Genomic DNA, 22,406 nt, shown 5'->3' with positions numbered 1-22,406 from the left:
AAAATATTCATTACCAGTTGGCAAGCCTGTTGGTGACATGTCTTTCTATAATGGTAGGAGTTATCCTTCAAAGACAGATTGTGTCTATTACTTGGGCCATATCCCAAGACTTCCAGCATAGATAGTACTTGCTAAAACCTTGATTTCTCTGACATAAATGCTGAGAATTTAGGATTGCCTCCATTCTGAGACAGGCATTTTCTCTAACTGTCCCCTTGCCTGGAATTCTCTCCCTTTAATTCTCTTCTGGCTTCTCTGAAGTAGCAGCTTAATGCTAGTGCCTTCCCACTATTTTTAATCTTCTGTTGATCTTGTATATATCTTTTTTGTAAGTAGTTGTTTACATGCTTTCTTCCCCTTTGAACTGGAGGCTCCTTGGGTGTAGATTATTTTTTGCCTTTCTTTGTATCTGTTGCCCTCGGCAAGGGTCCTGGCAAATAGCTTGTTGACTGACATTTTGAACAGTGCCTTGTAGAGGATTTCAGGAATAGAAATATAAAAATGTAACATAATATTAAAAACAAAGAGTTCACAGCCCAGCGGAGAAGGCAGTATTCAAACAAAAATGTACAAATGATACATGTAGGATAAATTAAGGATAGCCTAAGAAGGAAGATACTATGATTAAGAAGACTTTGAAAGGATTCTGGCTGGGACTTTAGCTGAGAATTGAAGGAAGCTAGGAGGGAAGATGAGGAGGAAGACAGTTCCAGACATGAGGGGCATCCAGTGAAAATGCACATAGCGAGGGCTTAATACACACTTTTTGACTGACAGGCATCATATTCCTTGCTGGAGATACAAATACAAAAAGGATAATCTGTGCCCTTAAGAAACTTATTTTTACAAAAAAAGAGCATTTTTTTTTTGGAGGGAAAAATAGAGAAAGGAATTCTGGTCTGGAAAGTTACAGGACAGTAAGGCAAGCCAGGAAATAGTTGGCCATTGATAGTGTTGATTTGATTACTGTTCTTAGACCAAAAAGTAAAGGTTGGGAGATTAGGAGAGGCCAGCTCTTAAAAGCATGAACGGACATTGGCCTTGATGAAGCATTGTTCAGGGCCTATAAAAAACTGAGGGAAGTGCACCTTGAAAATACTGTTTGGTTTTTTATAAAGAAACAAGACAAATTATTACATGTTATTTAGCTATATGTATTTATCCTGCCTATGTATTAAACTTCATGGAAAACTATATTGTACATTTTCATAAAATGTTCTAGCTTTATTAAGATAAAATCAAACTTTTAAATCAACAGGTAAATTGTTGAGGGTTGAATATAACTAGTGCTATTCATATACTTGTCTATAGCTCCCTTATTCTAAAATGGGCTTAAGTACTACATTATCCCTATTTTGTGTTTGTTTCATTAGTGCTACTGTGTTGAGATTAGTTCAGCAAATTGCCTAGAGTCACACATCTAATAAGTGTTTGAATCCAGGCCTTCCTGAATTCAAGTTCAGTACTCTGTCCATTGTGTCTCTGTATACCTGTAGTGTTTCCTTCATTTCACTTTTAAGTTTCAAACAAGATATAATACCTCTAAAGAATCATTTCTTCTACCCTTTGACCCAGCAACATCGCTTCTAGGACTTATCCCCAAGAGATCATAAAAATAGTAAAGGGTGCCACATGTACAAAAATATTTATAGCAGCTCTCTTTGTGGTGGCCAAAAACTGGAAATCAGGGGGATGTCCATCAACTGGGGAATGAGTGAACAAGTTGTGGTATATGAATGTAATGGAATACTATTGTGCTATAAGAAATGATGAACAGGAAGACTTCAGAGAGACCTGGAAAGACTTATACGAACTGATGCTGAGTGAAAGGAGGAGAACCAGGAGAACTCTGTACACAGCAGCAACCACAGTGTATGAGGAATTTTTCTGGTTGACTTAGTATATATAGCAATACAAGGACCTAAAAAATTCCCAATGGACTTTTGAGGCAAATGGCCTTCCACATCCAGAGAAAGAACTATGGAATTCAATTGCAGAATGTAGCAGATTATTTTTTTGTGTGTATATTATGTTTTGGTTTGTTATATGATTTCTCTCATTCATTTTAATTCTTCTATGCAGCATGACTGTAGTGAAAACGTATGTAATAAGAATGTATGTGTAGAACCTATATAAAATTGTATGCCATCTCAGGGAGGGAGAGGAAAAAAAATCTAAGTTATACAGTAGTGATTGTGGAACACTGAAAATAAATAAAATTAATTTTAAAAAAAATCCCTTCCTCTAAGCCAGAGGCTAGAAATATATATGTGTTGGTGTCTCCTTTTTGGGTTTCTCACTTCACGTTACAGTTACAATTCTCATTGTAGTGCCTGTTATCTAAGTTCTCCAAAGTATTCATTACCTTTTAATTCCTAACTCCATGATCCTCTTAACCACTTCTCATTCCCACTTTCCTGACCCTATGCTTGTAGCTTTTCAAAATAAAATGAGCTTGAGTCAAAGATATTAAAAGTTCTAGGACTTAAATTCCACAGTATAATGTCATTTTGAGGTATGTTAACTGATTTTAACTCCATTTAGCAGTTGTTTTCTTTATAAATTAAGTCACTTCCATTTTGTAATAGTTTGCTATTTTGTAAAGTAATGTATTTTTTGTAATTTTTTAAAGTGTAAATTGTGAATCTCTCTGGGTCTGTTTTCTCCTCTGTAAAATAAGAGGATGAACTAGATGACTTCCAGTATCCCTTCTAGCTCCAAAGTTATGATATTATTCTTACAATATATGATTCATCTTTAATGTGTGTATGTACAAATGATATATACAGGATAAATTAAGGATAGCCTAAAAAGGAAGACACTAAAATTAAGGAATGTATGATATCTTAAAATATCTTAAAATTTATTGTTTACTTTGACAGTCACTAAACAGCTCATGAAATTATATTTTTCTTTTATTAGACTCAGCAGTTCCCAGCTCTACTAACAGATTCCTCTCTTCCTGGCCAAAGTGGGACAGGGTCACAGCAAGTGATACTAGTGAGCCACACGCCACATTCAACTTCAGGCAATTCTGATGAACTCACCTATCAGGTACAGCATGCTGTTATGTTTGACAATTCTTAGATCTCTAAATACCATGGGTTTAGTAGGATTAAGGTTAATTAATCAATAAGTATTTATTAAGTGCTTGTTAAGCATTGAGGACACAAAAAAAAGTTTCTCCTCTCAGTGACCTCAATCTAATGAGTATGAGAACATGCAAACAACTATATCCAAACAAAATAGATACAGGATAAATTGTAGATGTCTCAGAGGAAAGGCATTCAGATTAAGAAAGAATGGAAAAGGCTTCTGACAGAAAGTGAGATATTAGTGTTATTGAGATGCAGGGGCACCCCAAAATGTTGTGGTGCATGATGGGGTCATCAGAAAGGAGGAAATGAAGAGAGTGATAACTAGTGGAGAGTGGATGGATGAAGTGATAAGCTGTAGTTATATTTGCAGGTAGGAGGGAAGTGGTCAGCAGATAGGACAAGATTGAAGGTGAGTGAGAGAGTAGGGATGACAGACACTGGAGAACATTGGAATGGACTCGTGCAGATAGAGAAGGGGGTTGCTTTGGCAAAGACAAGAGTCACTTCTTCATGTGAGACTGAAGTGAAGGAGGAGATAGTAGGAGAAGGTATCTGAGTCATGTGAGATGAGGAGGAGGAGGAGGGAGAGTTCTTTGTGAAAAAGGCTTAAGTTTTTTTTAAGCAAAATATGAGGCAAGATTCTCAGCTAGGGTGGGGGGTGTGAGAAGGGCAGTGGGCAGGGAGCTCCGTAAAACATTTTAGGAATTAAGATGTTTATTAGAGCAACAAGATTGATGGTATTTTCTTCTTGTTTCTTTGGCTTTTCCCCAGTTAATGTTTCCAATTTTTGTGTGCCATAAAAAAAGTTGATATCCAAATGAGGCCTCTCATTATGCCTTTGAGCTCCATGGGGTTTATGCTTATTAGTGGGATCTTGGGATCTAAAGTTCTGAGCAGTTTAGCAACTTTCATTGCTTAATTCCAAATTGTGTTTCAAGAATAGCTGAACCAATGCACAGTTCCACCGACAGTGACTTCAATGTTCACTGCATAGTCAGTCAGTCAACAAACATTTGTTAAACCCCTACTGTATTCCAGGGACTATGCTAAATGCCAGGGATACCAAAAAAATAAAAAGCAGCCCTCGAAGAACTCACAGTCTAATGGAGGAAACAACATGCAAATAACTACATCCAAACAACCTGTGTACTGAGTACCATCCCACAGCCCTTGCGGTGTTCATACTTTCCATTTTTCCCCACATTTGCCAATCAGCTGAGTGTAAGATGAAACCTTAGTATTATTTTAATTTGCATTTCTTTTATTTTTTAGTGATTTTTTGGAACATTATTTACTATGGTCATTGATAATTTACACTTCTCATTTAGAAAATTGTTGATAGCATTTCTTCTTCTGTCTGTTGGGGGATAGCTCCTGGTCTTATATATTCACCTCATTTCCCTATGTATCTTGTATATCAGATTTCTCAGTGATATATGGTGTATTTTTTTTCCTACTCACCATCCTTGTCATTCTATTGAAACTGCTCTTTCCAAAGTTATTATTAATCTCTTAACTGCCAAATCTCATGGCCATTTCCATTTCTCGGTCTTTATCCTTGACCTCTCTGCAGCCTTTGCCACTGTCAGTCACCATCTTCCAGATATTCTCTCCTCTCTTGATTTTCATGATACGGCTGGTTCTCTTGGTTCTTCTAACTGCTTCTTTTCAGGCTTCTTTACTAATTCTTCATCTTGGTCGCACCTGCTAATGTAGGTATCCCCCAAAGCTCTGTCTTTGACACTCTTCTTTAATCTATTTCACTTACTGATCTCACTTGCACCCACTAGTTCAAATATCTTTATTTGGATGATTTCTACATCTATATATGTAGCCCTAACCTTAGTCCTAAGCTTCTGTTTTGTGTCACCAGTTGCCTCTTAGACATCTCTGAATGGATGTCCCATAGGTAAATCAATCTCAACATATCCAAAACAAATTCATTATCTTTTCACCCCAACTTTCCTTCTTTCTCAGCTTCCTATCACTGTTGAGAGTATCATTATCCTCCCAGTCACCCAAACTCTCAATCTTGTTATCATCATGCTCAAGCTCTTTCCTCTTACTCACTCTGTCTGATCTGTTGCCAAATCTAATCATTTCTACTCTCACATCTTTTGTATATGTCTTTACTCACATGGCTACCTGGTACACAGGCTCCCGTAACCTAACACCTGAACTATTTCAGTAGCATTCTTGTTGGTCTTCCTGCCTCAAGTCTTTCCCAACTCCAGTCCCTCCTCTACTCAGCTGTGAAATTGATCTTCCTGAAGCCCAGGCCTGACCACATTGAACTCATACCCTAACCCTCAGTAAAGTATAATGAACTATAATAGCTCCATGATACCTCTCACATCAAATGTAAAATGCTCTGTTTGCTATTTAAAGCACTTCAAAAAATGGCACACACACACATCCTTTCCTCTCTTTCTTCACTTTCCTACTTTTTTAGTCCTTTACTGCATTTTGCTTCACTTATTCTAGAATCCTTCAACACCAACTTTTTTGCTGTTCTCCTCACAGAATGCTTGATCTCCTGACTACATGTCTTTTTGTTGATTGTCCTCTGTGCCTAGAATTCTCTCTTTCCTCATTGCCACTTCTGGCTTCTCTCCTTCCCTTCGGATCTCAAATTGAATCCCATCTTCTAAATATTAATTCCTTCCCTTGAAAGTAGCTCCCTTGTATATATCTTGTTTTCAAGATTGCATAATTGTTTGAACGTTAGACTTTGAGTTCCCTGAAGAAAGGGAAATGCTTTGTATCCTCAGTGCTTAGTACAGTGCCTGGCACCTAAAAGGTGCTTAATAAGTGTTCAACTTGATTTTCTACTTGAAGAATCTTTATAAAGAAAAGGAGGGGATATTATGCTGTGTTTTTCCTCAGAAAGTGATAGCAGAAAGAAATTACCTCAGTAGAATATAATAGAAGAAGACATCCTGAATTAATACACAGCTATTTAATAAATATATTTCAGTTACATAAATTTAAAGATAAAAGATATTTCATTATAGTTAAATGACTATGGTTATTGGGCATATGAAATATATGAGATACAAGGAAAGCTTACCCTGATCTTGAATTGGGGGCCATTTTTAAACGAATCCTTGTAAAATTTTCAATTAGAGATAAATTGCATCTACCAAAGTTTTTTCTTTTTAGCACAAAGCCATAATGAAAAGAGGTACAAACAGAGTAATGATTGCAGAATGCAAATACTTTCATTGTGCTGTGATAGAAATACTAAAGAAAATAATTAGAATGAGCTTCACTAAAGTTATATATCCAGAAAAATCAGTTACTTCAAAAGCACATTATGAAATTCTCTGGTTCTAGTTGCGTTACATATTTCCTTAGGGGGAAAAAATACTTGCTTTGCCATAATCAAAACAAATCATTCTTTGGCAAACATGTTTAGTAAAAACTGTAAAGACATATACTGTTTCATTTAAAATTTCATTACAATTTAACATCTGAAAAAGAAATATTTTAAAAGTTTCTTTTAAAAGGCGTTAATATCATCATTTGCAAAAAGCTTCTGCCCTGCAAAATTTCTGTTTTAAGAAAAGAAGTAAAAAACTAAATAGAAATACAGTGTATACATAAAAATCAAGAACTAGTAAGAAAAAGTAAGAACTTTACAATGGCCAGAAACATGTGGAAAAAAAATCAACCATATGAGAAAGGCAAGTAAGTATAAACTTAAACATATAAGAAATGAAAAGAAGACCAGTGTTACTGAATTGTAGAATACATAGAAGAGAGTAAAGGTAAGAAGACAGGAAAGGTATGAAGGAACCAAGTTATGAAGTATTTCAGAAGCCATATGAAAATTTTACATTTGACACTGGAAGCAAAAGTTAGGCATTGGACTTTATTGACCAGGGCAGTGACATTGTCAGAGCTGGACTTTAGGAAGATCAGTTTGGTCAAGGTGAGTGGCGGATAGACTGGAGTGAGAAGAGACTTGAGGTAGGGAGACCAATAGGAAGGTATTGAAATAGTTCAGACCTGAAGTACTCTTATCACTTTATGAATAAACCTTATTTTCCTTTCTTTTTTTTTCTTGTGTAAGGTAAACTTAGACATTTGTAACTTTGCAGATAGTTAACTCCTGCTGGGTTTTTTTTTGTCATAATACATAGAAAAGATGGTTTGATGGTTAATCTCCAAATTATAAGGGAAAGTATCAACAGCTAGCCATATTAACCACAGGAGAGCCTGTGCGTAGCTTGTATAAAAGACCAGTGTTTTGAACAAAGCTGCTTTCCAAAGAGTCCATCTTAATTGAACTAACAACAAAATTTTAACTCCAAGTAGCCAAGTGATTTGCTATCAAATGGGCCTTTTTTGTTATTGTTTAGTTGTTTTTCAGTTGTGTCCAACTTTTCATGACTCCATTTGTGGTTTTCTTGGCAAAGATACTGGAGACGTAAGAGCAGTTAGAGCAGAGGGAGAGAGAGGACACAGGCAGGCAGGCAGCTAGGATTGTGAGTGGTTGTGGGAAGGCCCCAGCTTTGGGGAGGGGAAAGGGATGGAAGGCTTGGGAATGGTAGTATCCCGTACAGTGATAATGTGTATGGCTCTGGAGGAGAAGTGAGGCTGGTGACCTGCACAGCCCTCCCTCACTCAAACCAAAGTCAAGTGCAAGTCATGTCATCATTTTTCTGGTGGCATGGTCTTCTTCAGCAATGAAGGACGTACACAATCCTGTGAGTAGATTCAGCTGACCAGATGGGGACCCAGCTATATGGGTAACTCAACTCCTCCTCACCTGTGTGCCTCCCCCTCCCCTTCCTTCTCCTCTCCAAAGGAAGGTAAATTTGTATGGCCAAAAGATGCCCAGTTGACTTGGGTTTTACTGGCCCCTCCCCTCCCCTCCCCTCCTCTCTCCAAAAACCTTAATCCTACTGTACTCTGAAGTCGGGATGCCTATGGGCCCCTGCCTAAGGGCTCCTCTGGACCCTCCTAGCTTTAGAGTGATTATCAATACTAACTGTTGCTGTTTCCCTCCCAGCCTTATATCTTTCTTTTTCTTGGCCTCATTAAAGGGGCCGTGTTCTGCCTACTTCTTACACAGGCCTGTTAAATGAATGGCCATTACCTCACCCTAAGTGAGTACCTGCAAAGACCTTGACCTAAAGGACCTAGTGGGCAGTAAGGGTATATATCAAATCCTCCTCCTGGAGGAATAATCTTAAGTGCAGAGTTTTAACTGATATGAACTGCCCAGAGGAATTCAGAGTTTCATTTAAATTGAGGAGCAATAAGGTACCTGCTCTTCTCACCCTTTTGTCCATTTATGTATAATTCTCCGATGCTCCAATTATGAAACTCCCTTCTTTCTCCCTTCTTTACTGGTATATTCCTTTTACCCTTCTATTTATCCCTAAATGTCCTTAGAAGAGAACCAATCTATCCCAGGACCTCTGTTTTTCTTTTTTAACCTCCTTAATACCACATGGTTTTGATGACTGCTACTTTATAAGTTGAGGTCTGGAAGTACTATTTCCTCTGTGTCTACTTCTTTTCGTCATTTCCCTTGATATTCTAGATTTTTTTGTTTTTTCAAATGAATTTTATTATTTTATCAGATTTTATAAAGTATGTCCTTGGTAATTTGATTAGTGTAACATTAAAACATATTAATTAATATTGTCAGTATTTCCATTTTTATTCTGTTGGCATGGTCTAACCACAAGTACTGAATATTCCTTCAGCTATGTGTTCTTTATTTCCTTACGGAGCACTTTGAACTGAATTTATCCATATCTTTTATGTGCATTGGTAGGTTGATGTAACATATGCAGCTTGCAAGAGTGTTTAAGATATTAGCGTATGGATTGTTTTGTTGTTGTTATTGTTGTTATATCTGTCAGTTAAACTATTTAAATCTAAGTAGGAAAAAAAGGAAATAGTGACATGCATATCATTGCTTTTAATAACCTATGTGCAAACCTGTACACAAAGAATAAATATATTTGTTAAAAATATAAAGTAATTCTCCATAAATTTTTCCAGGTGACTGATGTTTCGCCAAATCTGAATAAAAGCAGTCAGTCTGAAAAAGAAGGTCGAGTACACCAGTGTTTTGAATGTAATCGCACTTTCTCATCCGCAACCATGTTAATGCACCATAGCAAAGAAGTTCATGGCAAGGAGCGGATCCATGTTTGCCCCATCTGTAGTAAAGCCTTCAAACGAGCGACACATCTCAAGGTAATTTTTTCTTTCGTAATGGTTAAGCATCATCCTTATTGTGCTCTTTTTTTTAATATAGTTTAGTTGTGGTTTTGTTAGGATTTGAAATACTCCCTTTCTTTTCCTGAAAGGAAATAAGTTAGTAAAGCCTACTAGAAGAAATCAATGTTCTAAGGAATCAAGAATTTCTCAAATGCTTTTTGAAAATTATAATAATCACCAGTGCTCAAAGTACAAGTTCTAGAAATGTTTTTTAGAGTGCCCAATAAGGTATTTATGTGTTCCTAGTATATTTAATAAATGTTCTTAAAAACATAATTCAGTAATGAAATTAGTCCATACTGGATCTCCAACTTTTTCTGACAAAGTCTTTTAAGAATATGACTATATACTGCGGGATCTCTTTATCACGTATAATATAAATATAGGTATCTGATCCTTTAATGAGTGCTTCTTAACACTTCTATTCTCTATACTGCCTATCCTCCCATCCTGTTTTTTGGCTCTAAGAATGTATTTTTAAAAGGCTCAAAATTAATTTTACATAAGATTGGTTAAAAATTCACTCCTCTGTACAATCCCAGCATGAAATTGGACTTAGGGGTTTGTGGAGAGGAAAAATACTTGCTATTCAGTCTGACAGTCACTGATCTTTCTAAGGGACCTGTGATGCCTCCCTCTCCCCATCTCAGGACAGGTACAAAAACAAAACAGTTCACATTTATTTATTACAATTCAGGAAGCATTTTAAACACTTACACTAGACATACATGGGATACAAAGGCAGAAAAAGAAATAGTCCCTTATTGCATGTGTGTTTTCATTCAAATGGAGGTAATAACATATATACATTTAAGTAAATGCAAACCGTATATGAGATAGTTTCTGGAGAGAAAGAGTACTTACACCTCCGGGAGAAGAGAAGAGCGTTCATATGAAATGGTACCTAAGTTGTACGTTCAAGGGAACTAGGGATTTCAAATAGTGGAGGCAAGCAGGGAAAGCATTTCAGGGGTGAAAGGATTACTTATGCAAAGACATGAAGATGGGACAAAGAAAGTCTTCTACGGAAACAACAGAAATGCTAGCTCAGCCACAGTGTAAAGTGTGTAACATGGAGTAACATGAAATGATTTTATAAAGACAGGGTGGAACCAGACCATAAAGGGCTTTAGATGTCAAACAGGGAAGTTTACATTTTATCCTAGAGTCAATAGGAAGCAACTGAAGCTTCTTGACCTGGGAAGTAGCATGTGGTGTCTAGATTAGAAGAGGAAAATGTGTGCTTTGTTGATTTGGCAACAATGTACATGAATTAGAGGGAGAAAAGTCTGAATTAGGAAGAACAATTTGGCTGTTGTACTAGTCAATGGAAGAGGTGATGAAGTACTGGTATAGTGGCCCTGTGAGTGGACAGAAGAGGAGAGGAAGTGAGAGGTTATAGATATTATAACCTGCTGTGAGCTATACTATGCTAGGTGCTGAGGTTGATTTTTTTTTTTTAAATGTAAAAAAGACATTGTTCCTGCCTTTGTGATCTTATAGTCCAACTGGGAGATATGACAACAACACAGGTAGCTGTAATATACAATGTTACCTAATAGGTACATTAAAGAGTTACAAAAGACAAGGCTTTGTGAGAGGAAGCTAAGTGAATGTAAAGATCTAGGAAGGTTTCCTGGAAGCAGTGCCATGTAACTTGCCTTTTAGATAGTAGGTAGCAATTCAGCATGTGAAGAAAGGAGGAGGTAGAGCATCCCACCTAGAAGTACCAAAAGGAAAAGGCATTAAACTTGCTTATTGCCCCCTTTAAGTTATTACAATAGCTACCATTACTTCTCTTAGCCATTTCCTAAAAACAGAAGTTCTTTCAGGAAAAGTTTACAGGAATTTCTTTCTCCATTCTTTCTTTTTTATGTAATTTAGTTTTTATTTCATAATTATAAATTTAATTTTAAGTATTACCATCTGGCATACTTATGGAAGAAAAAGGGAAAAGTGAGAGTACAAGAATTGCAGGGTTTGAGAGCTCCAGAGGAATGGTTTAGTGGGGCAGACAAAAACAAACGGACACACACTTAGAAGAATTGTCCACAGCCAGTGGTAGTGCTTTTCTTTCTGGTCTTGTCATCCTAGGAACTGAAGCATTCCATGGCTTCCATACTGTTTGTGGCTTCTTTTACCTGGCCAAATACCACATGCTCGCTGACCAACAGATCATTCTTAGCAATACAGATAAAAACTGGGAGTTGTTTGTGTTGGGGCCAGCCATCACCATAGGCAAGATGCCAAGGCTAGTGTGCTTCATAATGAAGTTCTCATCAGGAAATTTCTCCCTGTGGATAGACTTGACACCAGTGCCACTGTAGCATGTGAAATCATCACCTTGGTTCATAAACCCAGCAGTGATTCTGGGAAAGCAGGAGCCCTTGTAACCAAAGGGCTTGATTCTCAGAACATGCAAGTTTCTTTGGAAACTTGTCTGCAAATAGCTTGAAAATAGCTCAGCCCTGGAGCATCAGTGCTGATGTAGGTTGATGTACATGATGTACAGCCGGTTTGGCTGGGGGTGACAGGAGCAGCAGTGGGAGTTAGTGTTCAGCAGACTGCATGAAGCTGAGGTCTTCTGGGGCAGTGTCAGCAAAGCCCTCTTCATTCTGTCTTCTGTTCTCCAGCAAACATCATACACCTCCTTTTGTGTTTTAATAGAGATTTACTGTAAGGACCCAAACAGTGGGCAGTGTTAGGGTGAAAAGAGTGACAGTTGGAAAGGTTGCAAAAATTCTTATTCTTTCCTACCTAACCTCCTGTTCCCTAGGTGTATTCTTTACTGATGGGCAGTTGTGCCATTTCTTAACCTTTTAAGCTCTCCTCCACCCTTCAGTTAAAAGATTGGGAGGATGTGGGTCCTTTCTGCTGAGTCTCCCCTTCATCCAAGCCTAGTCTTTCTGTGGCGTACCTCTCATTCACTCATCGTGAAGTCCTGCTAAGATGCCATTCTTTGCCTTCCTAACACAGTGCTCTATGAAAAAAGATATTTGCCTATTTGGGCCTCCAAAGTTTCTTCTCCCAGGATAGTGACATCTCAGACCTAGATAATTGTCTGTCACCTATAACCTTCCCTCTTCTTCCCCACTCTTCATGGAATTCTTAACTAAAATGGTCAAGGGACTTGGAGAAGCATTTCCTATATAACTCCATTCTCCTTCAAGGGTAGAAGGTTTGTACTCTCTAGTCTGGCTGCATTAGAAACTTGTCTGCCTTCTTGTTTCTCAGGATCATTTATAACAGGGACAGTAATGTGTAATTAAGAAGAGAATAAGAATTATTTGGGATTTTTGATAAGGGGTCTAGGATTAGAGAAAAGAGAAAAAGATTTGATTTGTATACTCAGTGGCATAACTTAAAATCATTTTGAATGCTTAATACAGCAGAATTACCTGTCAGTTATTTATGACTTTTAATATAAAAGTGAAGATATTCTTAGCTACAAGAAAGGTAGAATGTAATTCTCACAAGGGAGTTTTCCTTTTGTATGTTTGTCATAGTAAGCATCCCAGGATCATAGTGGGTAGGTCTTCATAAGCTCTAGGAGTCCTAATTCATCTCTGTTTATATTTATATATTTATATTTGTAGCCCATAAAAATGATATGCCAGACTGATTTCCTTTCTAATTCTCTTTTTGCTGGTAGACTGATATAAGTTGTTATTTGATGATACAAATTGTTGATTGGTGGCTACTAGCATTAGTATAACTAACACTAAATATAATCTGATAGTTTATCTTTGACTTTACAAATTTTACATTCTGCTTTTTCTGTAGAAGCCATGAGTTTCATTCTTTACTTTTAGATATTGTTATTCATGCATCAGTGCTCAAGGTGATGATGCTGTTTTGAACTTCTTAGGCTACACCTTTTTTTTTTGTATAGACTGTTTTTTTTTTGTTATTGTTGTTGTTGTTGTTTTAACAAAATGCTGGCCCTGGAATCAGGAATACTAGAGTTCAAATTCTGCCTCCATTCCTTATTAAGTTTTTTACCCTGGGCAAGTCTCTCAACCTTACTAAACCTCAGTTTCTTTAAAATAGGAAAAATGATAGACCTGTCTCACAAGACTGTGAAGCTCACATGAAAGAACAAATGCAAAGTGTTTTGCAAAACATAATACACAGCATGTAAATTTTGTTATTATTTTGTGAAGCTAAATGATTTGCTTGAAGTTAATTTGTTTAGCTTTCCAAATACTTTATCATAGTCTGTTGTTTATGTCCAGTAGAAATCATCTGATCTGGTTGAAGCACTTTTAGTTCTGTTTATGAATGTCATGGAGAAATGCAACTTTGGGTTACACAATTCTGTGAATATTTTCCAATAAACCTTGTTTTGGGCAGTTTTGGCAAATAAATTCCCTAAAAACGATATATATTGCCTAGCTTAGTGTACAATGACAATGCTTAATAAACACTCTTCCTCAGATATTAGAAGTTAGAAGTCAAAGTAATTTTTCAAGTCTGGTGTTTGTGATTTTAAAGGCACATGTACCTTATAAACATACGTACATGGCACATTGCTCCAAAGAGTAGTACAAGTTTATTTGTGTTACTCAGCCACCACTGTTCTTCAAGGCTGTACCACATAGGTATTTTCAGTTGCCTTTTGAAAATATCAACCATAGATCTCACCAGTTGTTACGTGCAGAACTGAATTTATTGTCTCTTGTTCTGAATCTCTTTCATCTGGCTTCCTTCCCTCTCTACTTCTCCTATCCCTCCAGATTGAAACATTATGTTCATGCATTTTTTAACTCCTCTCTCTTTTCCTTACCACACATTTCAAATCAGTCCTCAAGTCCATGTGTCTCTTGTATCCATTTCCTTTTTATTACTAGTAGCAGTGTCCTAGTTAAGTTACCTGGACTGTTAGAGGAACCTTCTGACTGGCTCCCCTGTCTTTTATCTTGTAACGGTATTTATTGCACACCCATGCTAAAATTCATTTCAGTGACGCAGTAACCAAGTACGTATTAACTATTTTCAGATGTGGCCAATGAGTGGATTTTTGTTTCTCTGTGCTTATTTGTTTTTATTTTTTCAAGTTGTAGGTCAGGGAATTTCTTGGGAAAAGGCTAGGGATGTTACCAAGAAAAAAAAAAGAGGAAACAGGGTCATTGAAGCATTTAAAAGAAAATGAACAGAAGAGAACAGAGACATTATAAGGAGACACAGACACACAAGACAGCTTTGAAAGTAATGTGAAATTTATTATAACTTGTTTTAAGTAGCAAACTGCGTAATTATAAATACGGATTTCACTTACAGTTATCTTTTTCTGTTTTTGTATATGGAAATGCTCTTTTTTTGGTGTTAAGTGGAGAGAGAGAGAGAGAGAGAATGTGTGTGTGTGTGTGTGTGTGTGTGTGTGTGAAGTATTTATTAAGTGCCTTCTATGTCCCAGACATTACATGAAGGTCACAGTACATGCATACTACACTTTGGGGATAGAAGGATTAAAATAAAACAGTCTTTGTCTTCAAGGAAGCTTACGTAATGTCAAGAGAGACTGTATACACATTCACTTGATGTACAAAATAAATAAAATTTGAGGAGAAGGGCAGTAGCAGCTAGAATGATCAGGAAAGGGTTCATGAAGAACATGATAGTTGATCTCAGCTTTGAAGACTTCTGTAGATTCTTGAGAGACAAGTGTGAAGAGGAAATGGATTCCAGAATTAGGAAACAACTAATGCAAATACATGGAGATAGGAGGTCCTGAAGTGTCACATGTGAGGTACAGTAGGAAGACCAGTTTGGTTCAAATGTAAGTCGGAAATAGCTTTTGAAGAGCTTTAAAAGCCAAGCTGCGCAACTTCTATTTATTTCATCCTAGAAGATTATAAGGAGCAATGGACTTTATTGGGTAGGGACATGGTCAGGTTTGTGTTTTAGGAAAGTCGTAATTGGTTGTTATTTCAAGGATAGGTTAGAAAAGTTTCTTGAGGCAGGGAGACCAATTAGGTGGCTTTTGGAATATCCTAGTTAGAAGTGATAAGGGCATGAATAGCATTGTGAAATGTCAGTAGGAAAGGGACACGTGATAAATATTGAGATAGAAACAATAAGATTTGGAAGCTAATTGAATGTAGGGATAGGGAGAATGGAGAGTAGAAGTTGACAATGGAGTTGAAACAAGCATTGAATCCAAATCAGAACCATGGGGCATAGTCACACTTTGGAGCTGTGATGAGGAGGATGAGACAGCAAAAAAAAAAGTCTAAGAAGTGGTTAGGTAGGAGGAGCAGCGCCAAAAGAGAACAATGTCATAAATGCCCAGAGAGCAGAAAGTATCTTAGAGGGATGGGGTGGTTGATAGTGTGGAATGTTGCCAAGAAGCCAGAAAAGGATAAGGGTTGAGAAACAAAACATCAGATTTAACAATTAAGAGAAAATTGTTCAAGGAAAAGTAATTGCTAAAACAATAAGGAAAGAGCCAGTGACCTAGGGGAGTTTGCATTCTACTAAGAGGAAATAAGTATCTAATTTGAAGGAGAGAGCTGTAAAAAGTGGAAGAAATTACTAAAGACACTTCAAGGAAGCTAAAAGATTATAAGCAGTGACTGGAAGAAGAAGAGTGTATATTCCAGGCATGGTACAAATATTGAAAATTGAATGTTAAGTTTGGAAAATAGCTAATAATATAGATTGGCTGAAATGTAGAAATATTTCAGGAGGTGAGGGTCGCTGTTGCTCCCTGTGAAATAAATCTAGAAATAAGTCCAGATTGTGGCGGGTTTTAAATGCCATGATGACAAGCTTATATTTTGTCCTAAAACTATCACCTGAAGGAGCCACTGAAGATTTTGAATAGGGTAATAATATAATCAGACCTGTGCCTACATAATATTATTTTAGTATCTGTGTGAAAGACTGATTTGAGAAACCAGAAGGAATGACCCCTGTTAGGAGGTTATTGAGATAGTCTTGTGAGAGGGACTAGAGTGTAAGGGCCATGTTGGCAGAGAAAACAGGATGGATGCAGGAGATGTTGTAGAGTTAGATTTGGTGTCTTGGCAACTAATTGAATATTGGAAGTGACAAAGTGAGGGAGGGAATGAGCATTTATTAAGCACCTGCAATATGCTGGGCACTTTGCAGATATGTCATTCGGTCCTCACAACAACCCTGTAAAGTAGATGATATTATTATCCCCGATTTAGAGTTGAGAAAACTCAAACAGTTACATCACTTGCCAAGGGTCACACAGGTAGGAAGTATCTGAGGTTGGATTTGAACTCAGTTCTTTCTGACTCCAGGTCACTGCACCATCTCACTGCCTCAAGAGCAAAGAGCTAGGGATGCCTTCCTTTCCCTAAAGCACAGCTATTGATTATTGTGGTTTTTACTTATTTCTGGGTTCCTAATGCTTCAGTGCAGTGCTTCCTAATAGCCCAGTGCACTGACTAGCTCTCGTTTTTGATCCATTTTCCATTTTTGCTTCAGTTTTTCGGATAGTTCATTGTTAGTCTTGTGGGTTTGGTTATACCTTGCTGATATATCCCCTTCACTGCCTAGCACCATTTCTCAGCTCTGTCAGAGATTTCATGCTCGGTCTTTACTTGAAGCTTTTGTTCATGCCATATATACCTCTTGGAATCCCCTTCTCCTTATTGCTTACTCAGATCTTAACATTATTCAGAACTCATTTCAATTTCCACTTCATTTCAACCAACATAAACTAAATATGGCATACTCAGTTCCTTCCACAAGGCTTTCCCTGGCCAACACAGTTTCCAGTAATTCAATTCAACAAACGTTTGTTAAGTGCATGATATAAGGAAAGGTGAGAGAGATGATAACATTTTAGACTGTAGGATTTTCCTTGGAGTCAGTGACAGCTGGTTTGAAAATCTTGCCTCTGATACATTCTAGCTGTGTGATCTCAAATAACACTGTAAAACTGAAGTTCTCGAACAGTTACTGATTTCCATACCAGGAGTTCACTACACTACACTAATGAAATCATGGATCCACTCTCTCCTTCCCTTCCCCACCCCCCAAAAATCACAAAGGAACTTTGCAGGGTACAGGCAATGGAGAGATTGAAAGTGGTCAAGTTCCCTGCCTTTACAGAACTTATATTCTACTGTATGGTGGGGAGGGAGTTGAGAAACACAAGGAAGCCTGTATACAGATAAGTATAATACATGAGAAGATGTGATTAGGTCAAAGGAAAAGTGCATACAAAGTGGTCTAGGAAAGTTTGAGGAGAGGGAGAATGTTTTCAACTGGCTGGAATCAGAGAAGATGTTAAAAAGTATGTAATAGTCAATCCTGGGTATGTATTATAAAAAGAATAAATTGAGAGTCCAGAGACTAGCTTATTAGTTCTGTCTTTGTGACTAAATAGAGAAGTGATTTGACCTCAATCTGTCATATCTTCCTGATGTGTAAAACAGAAGTTTTAAACTCAATGACTTTTTTAGGTGTCATTCAGTTTCCAGGTTCTATGACTGTAAGAAGTCTAATAAATTGACAGATGACTCACTATTCATCTCTGGACCTCTATTTCCTCATCTGCCTGCCAAGTGAGGAGGCTGGACTAAATGACTTCTAAGGACCCAAATTCTGTAGGTTTAAGCAGCCTAATAAATAGGGCAAAATAGAGAAGTTATGAAAGATAACAATTACTTTCATTGTTCTCAGTTTGTTGGGATTTTTTGTTGTTTTTGGGGAGGGAGAGGGACCATTGTTTTTCCACCCTGCCATTCCAAATTTATATCTTCCCGCAAAAGTCTCAAAAAAATTCATTCTTTTGTTTATTGAACAGGAGCATATGCAGACACATCAAGCAGGTCCTTCTTTAAGTTCTCAGAAGCCAAGAGTATTTAAGTGTGACACTTGTGAAAAGGCATTTGCTAAACCAAGTCAACTAGAAAGACATAGCCGAATTCACACAGGTAATTAATGATTACAGAGTCCTGCCCTTTGATTTTAATGATCCCTGAAATTAAGTTGTTAGTCATTGGGAAAACAAAATTCAAAGTGCAAATATTCATTTAACATGTAACCTTATAATAGATGTATTTAATGTGTAAAGGAAAATTAATTTCACCCAGTAATTAGTGAATTTGTTCTTTCACAAGCTTTTTTAAAGTCAAAGGTTTTGCTATTTATATCTTGATCATATAGCTTCAGAATTGCAATTATTTGCTTAATTTGCTTTTACATTGATTTTGGAAAATGGGAAAAGAGGAAATAACTTTTGAATGATGTAATTTACTAGAATTTAATATTATCTCTGTGATTTTAAATTAAATAGTTTATTTCCAGGGTACATACAAAAGTTTGATACTGCCAATGATACTACAATATAGGCATACTTATAACAGTAGTTATATATCAATTTTTAAATCATAAAGTAATATTCAAGTGTTATAATCAATTTAAAATTTGTGGTCTTTTTTCTTAGTACTTTGTACTTTGCAAATTATAGGTGATAATGACGTTATTAGTAAACTTAATGTTACCCTATTTATAAGTGAGATCTTGGGTAAAATAGGATTTCAGATAATTGTGATGTGTTAAGCATTTTCAAGGCAATAGGCATGATGAAGGTTTTATCTTTGCAATTATATAGAGTCTTTTTCAAAAGACACAATTAGAATACCTATTTTTGGTAATGGAGTTTAACATTTAGGGTCTACACATACACATACATACACACACTCAAAAGATGTTACAATTAATTGATTCAATTCAAGTATTACTTTTTGTTCATTGTTTTCGTGCTCATGGTGTGGAAGGCCCTAGAAGATATAAAAATGCATAAGTCATAATCTCTTTATAACAAGGATAAAATACAAATAACTAATACAAGTTAGCATGTAAGTGTGTAAGAGGTTAAACAGAAGCATGAGAGATTTGAGGATGTAGGGTCATTTATTCTAGGAGGAATCAAGGATAATTTCATAGAATTGGCAAAAATTCCTCTTAAATCCACTCCTTGAAATATCTGTTAAAGGCACTTCCATTCTGATGTCATCATCTTAGAGTTATATTCCACTTCTGTCCTTCACCCCTAGTCTCTCTCATATCTGTCCCCTTCTTCTTTCTCACATAGTCATCGCTCTTTTCCAGCTCCTCATTCCCTCTTCATCTCCACTGTTACAACAGCTTCCTGACTGAACTCTTGGCTTCCAGTCTGTCTCCACTCCAAGCCATTTTCTACACAGCTGCCAAAGCAATCTTTCTGATGCACAAAGCTGACCATGTCACTCCTTTGTTTCAGAAAAATCAGTGGCACCCCTTTACCACTAAGATAAAAGCAAAACCCTTTTCTTGGCATTTTAAAGTCTTCAAAATCCTCCAGGCTTATCATGTGTTCTTTTTCGCACCCACTGTGTTTCAGCCAAATTTACCCACTTGCTAGTCTTTGGTCTCAGAAATCCATCCTACTTGCGTTTGCATAGCCATACCTAGGGAATGGAATGTTCTTGCTCCTCACTTCTAACTCAAAATCTGTAGCTTCTTCAAGACTCAGGTCAAGAACACATTATGTCAGGTCCCTGTAAGGAGCTAGAGATATAAAAATGGACAAGAATCACACAGGATAGGTAGGCATGAACAGATTGTGATCTGCATCATTGGAAGGAATGTCCAAATGCACAATATCACATATTATCTTTCCAGTAGAATATAAAATTGATGACAGTGTTGATTTGTTAACTTTTAATTTTTTCTATGCATGCCCGCCGTCTGTCACACTGCCATGTACGTAGTAAGTGCTTGCTTAAAATGCTTGTTGGATTTCAGTGGAGATGATCTGGAAGTGAAGATTATCTATTTAATTAGAGGTTGGCTGTACTGAAGCCTGACCAAAAATAAAGGTAGAAGTACAATAAAACCTTGACAATATGGAAACCTAAAGGATAGCTGAGGGTTTATTCTGTTTAACCCTAAACTTTTTTTTTTAAACCATTTTGGAGAAAAATCTTGATTATATATCTTTTCTTTCTTAAATGAGGTACACTGAAAACAATTTAACCTTTAATGTGGCCCTCAGAGACCTTATGTTCAGTTTAATGAAAACCACATATTAATATCTTAGAAAGTTACATATTATTAACATCTGAATTGTATTTTTATTTCTTTTGTTAAGTATTTGCCAGTTACATTTTAATCTGGTTTTGACCTCACTCCAGAGAGTTATAGACTTACCTCCTAGCCACATGTTTGACTCCCCTGTTATAGAGAGTAGATTGAATGAAGGATAGTCTGGATGAAGGAAGTACTATTAGAAGACTATCACAATAAGTCTAGATGATAAGATAGGAAAGCCTATATATATGAGGATTGTTTCATTGGAAATGGAGAGGAGGGATTGGATGCTGCAAGTATTGCTAAGATAAAAATGAGAGGACTTGGCACATTTGGCAATTGATAGAACGTGTGGGAATCATTGGAAGATCAAAGATAGCTACAAGGTTGCAAGCAATGGTGACTGGAAAGATGACAATGACATTCAAAGCAAAAAGGGGAAGAGGACAAGACAAGTGAAAAAAGTTAGACATGACGCATTTGAGGTGACAGATGGATCATTTGGGCAGAGATAATGTTAAGCTCTGGGGGGAAAGAGACATATGAGCCATAGATCTAGAACTGATAAAGGAGTAGATGAATTTTTCTAGAGAGATTTGAAGAGAGCCTAGGACAGAATTGTAACAACTTCCTAGTTTAAGGAGCTAGAGAAGATTGACAAGCCATGCAAGAAGATGGAAAGACAGAGACAGGAAATACATCATCAAAGAGGCTGAGAAATGAGACTAGAACAAGATTGATAGGTTAAGAAATCAGGAATAAATGAAAAACCGAAGACCATGATGAAGCCAAACTGGAGGATGGTGAGGGGGGAGGATTATTACAGAGAAGAGTAGAACTTTGTCTCTTCTACATTTATCATAGTATTTTTTGGTTTGTTTTGTCCAGTATTTTCATGTTCTGCCTCTAAGAGTATAAATTCATTGAGGTCAGGACTGTTATTTTTTTAAGCTTCATACTCCCAGTATCTAACACAGTGACATTATAGCATCTCAACAAAATGTTGTTTAACTGAAATTTTTCAGATTTAACTCAGAAAATTTGAAACTTTTTTTTTGCTACTTCAGATATCTTTTTTGCATTCTTTGTGTTTCTTGGCTGTGTTCTGGGTAGTTGAGATTTCCACATAGCTGTTTCCACATAGGTAGAATGTTTTACTATCTCCTATTTATAGAAAATATAAAAGTAAAGGACAACTGGAAAATGGTATACTATAAAGGAGTCAAACAAAGAAATTACATGAAGCAAAATTATTTTTATCCTTTCAACAGAATACATAAAAGTAGTCTATAATTAATATTAAATATTTTATATCTGTGACTTTCTGCCTTAAAGCTGTATAGTAAGTGCCTAATTGGATGAATAAAGGAAAGAAATACAGAATAGCAAAAATATCCCTGGAAAAAGTAGACTTGTTTCTTTCTTTTTTTTTTAAGCAATAATATTTGTAGCCTGTTTTGGAAAGTTTGTAATTGGTTTTGGAAACAGGTACCATGAAAGTACGTATAATTGTCCTTAGTTTTTGTGTGTTGACCTGCATTATTGGTTAGTAAATACATCTTGAAAGTGAACCTTTTTTAGAGAATTGTTTTTAGAGAAAATTGTTAATTTTATGATTTAATGAATAGTAATTTAAAACAAAAATTTATTTGAATGCACAGAAAGTCAACAGTTTTGAGGATTCAGTGTTGAGGTTGTTAACTTCTTAGCTTGTATTTTATACATTTGCGTATTATCGTGAAACATTTTAAAATAGTCTGAACCATGATTTATTCATTAAGTAGAAACTAATAAACATCTGAAGAGTTTTTGTCTAGGGATTTCAAATCTATTTCTGGATGAAATGGGCAATATAATTACGAAAAAATTGCTTTCTTCTAAACAAGAAGAATATTCCAGAGTGCTGTGAAATAATTTATCGAGACACACAGTGTTTATAGCTGAATTACAAGAAAACTCCTCTTGATGAAGTGCTGGAAATCATTTTGAGTATCGTTTTATTTGTAGAAT

The 22,406-nt window shown here is 36.4% G+C and overlaps 1 protein-coding gene across 7 annotated transcripts in view; it reads left to right on the top strand.

Moving 5' to 3' along the window:
• ZNF236 (zinc finger protein 236) overlaps positions 1–22,406 on the top strand; it is a 218,006-nt gene that overhangs the window by 190,810 nt on the left and 4,790 nt on the right. For 6 of the 7 annotated variants that reach the window (XR_011965983.1, XM_072604065.1, XM_072604062.1 and 3 more), the window contains 3 exons: positions 2,923–3,054; positions 9,120–9,317; positions 18,127–18,256. Coding sequence is in view for 6 of the 7 variants with exons in the window: in XM_072604065.1 (XP_072460166.1) it covers positions 2,923–3,054; positions 9,120–9,317; positions 18,127–18,256 (460 nt within the window). In the remaining variant the exon portion in view is untranslated. The remainder of the gene's footprint in view (positions 1–2,922; positions 3,055–9,119; positions 9,318–18,126; positions 18,257–22,406) is intronic. The other variant, XM_072604066.1, reaches the window with a different exon arrangement.

This window comes from Notamacropus eugenii, chromosome 4, assembly GCF_028372415.1.
Source record: "Notamacropus eugenii isolate mMacEug1 chromosome 4, mMacEug1.pri_v2, whole genome shotgun sequence".
NCBI classification, from domain to species: domain Eukaryota; kingdom Metazoa; phylum Chordata; class Mammalia; order Diprotodontia; family Macropodidae; genus Notamacropus; species Notamacropus eugenii.
Note: the sequence above shows the minus strand (reverse complement) of the source record. Positions and strands in the feature narration are given on the sequence as shown.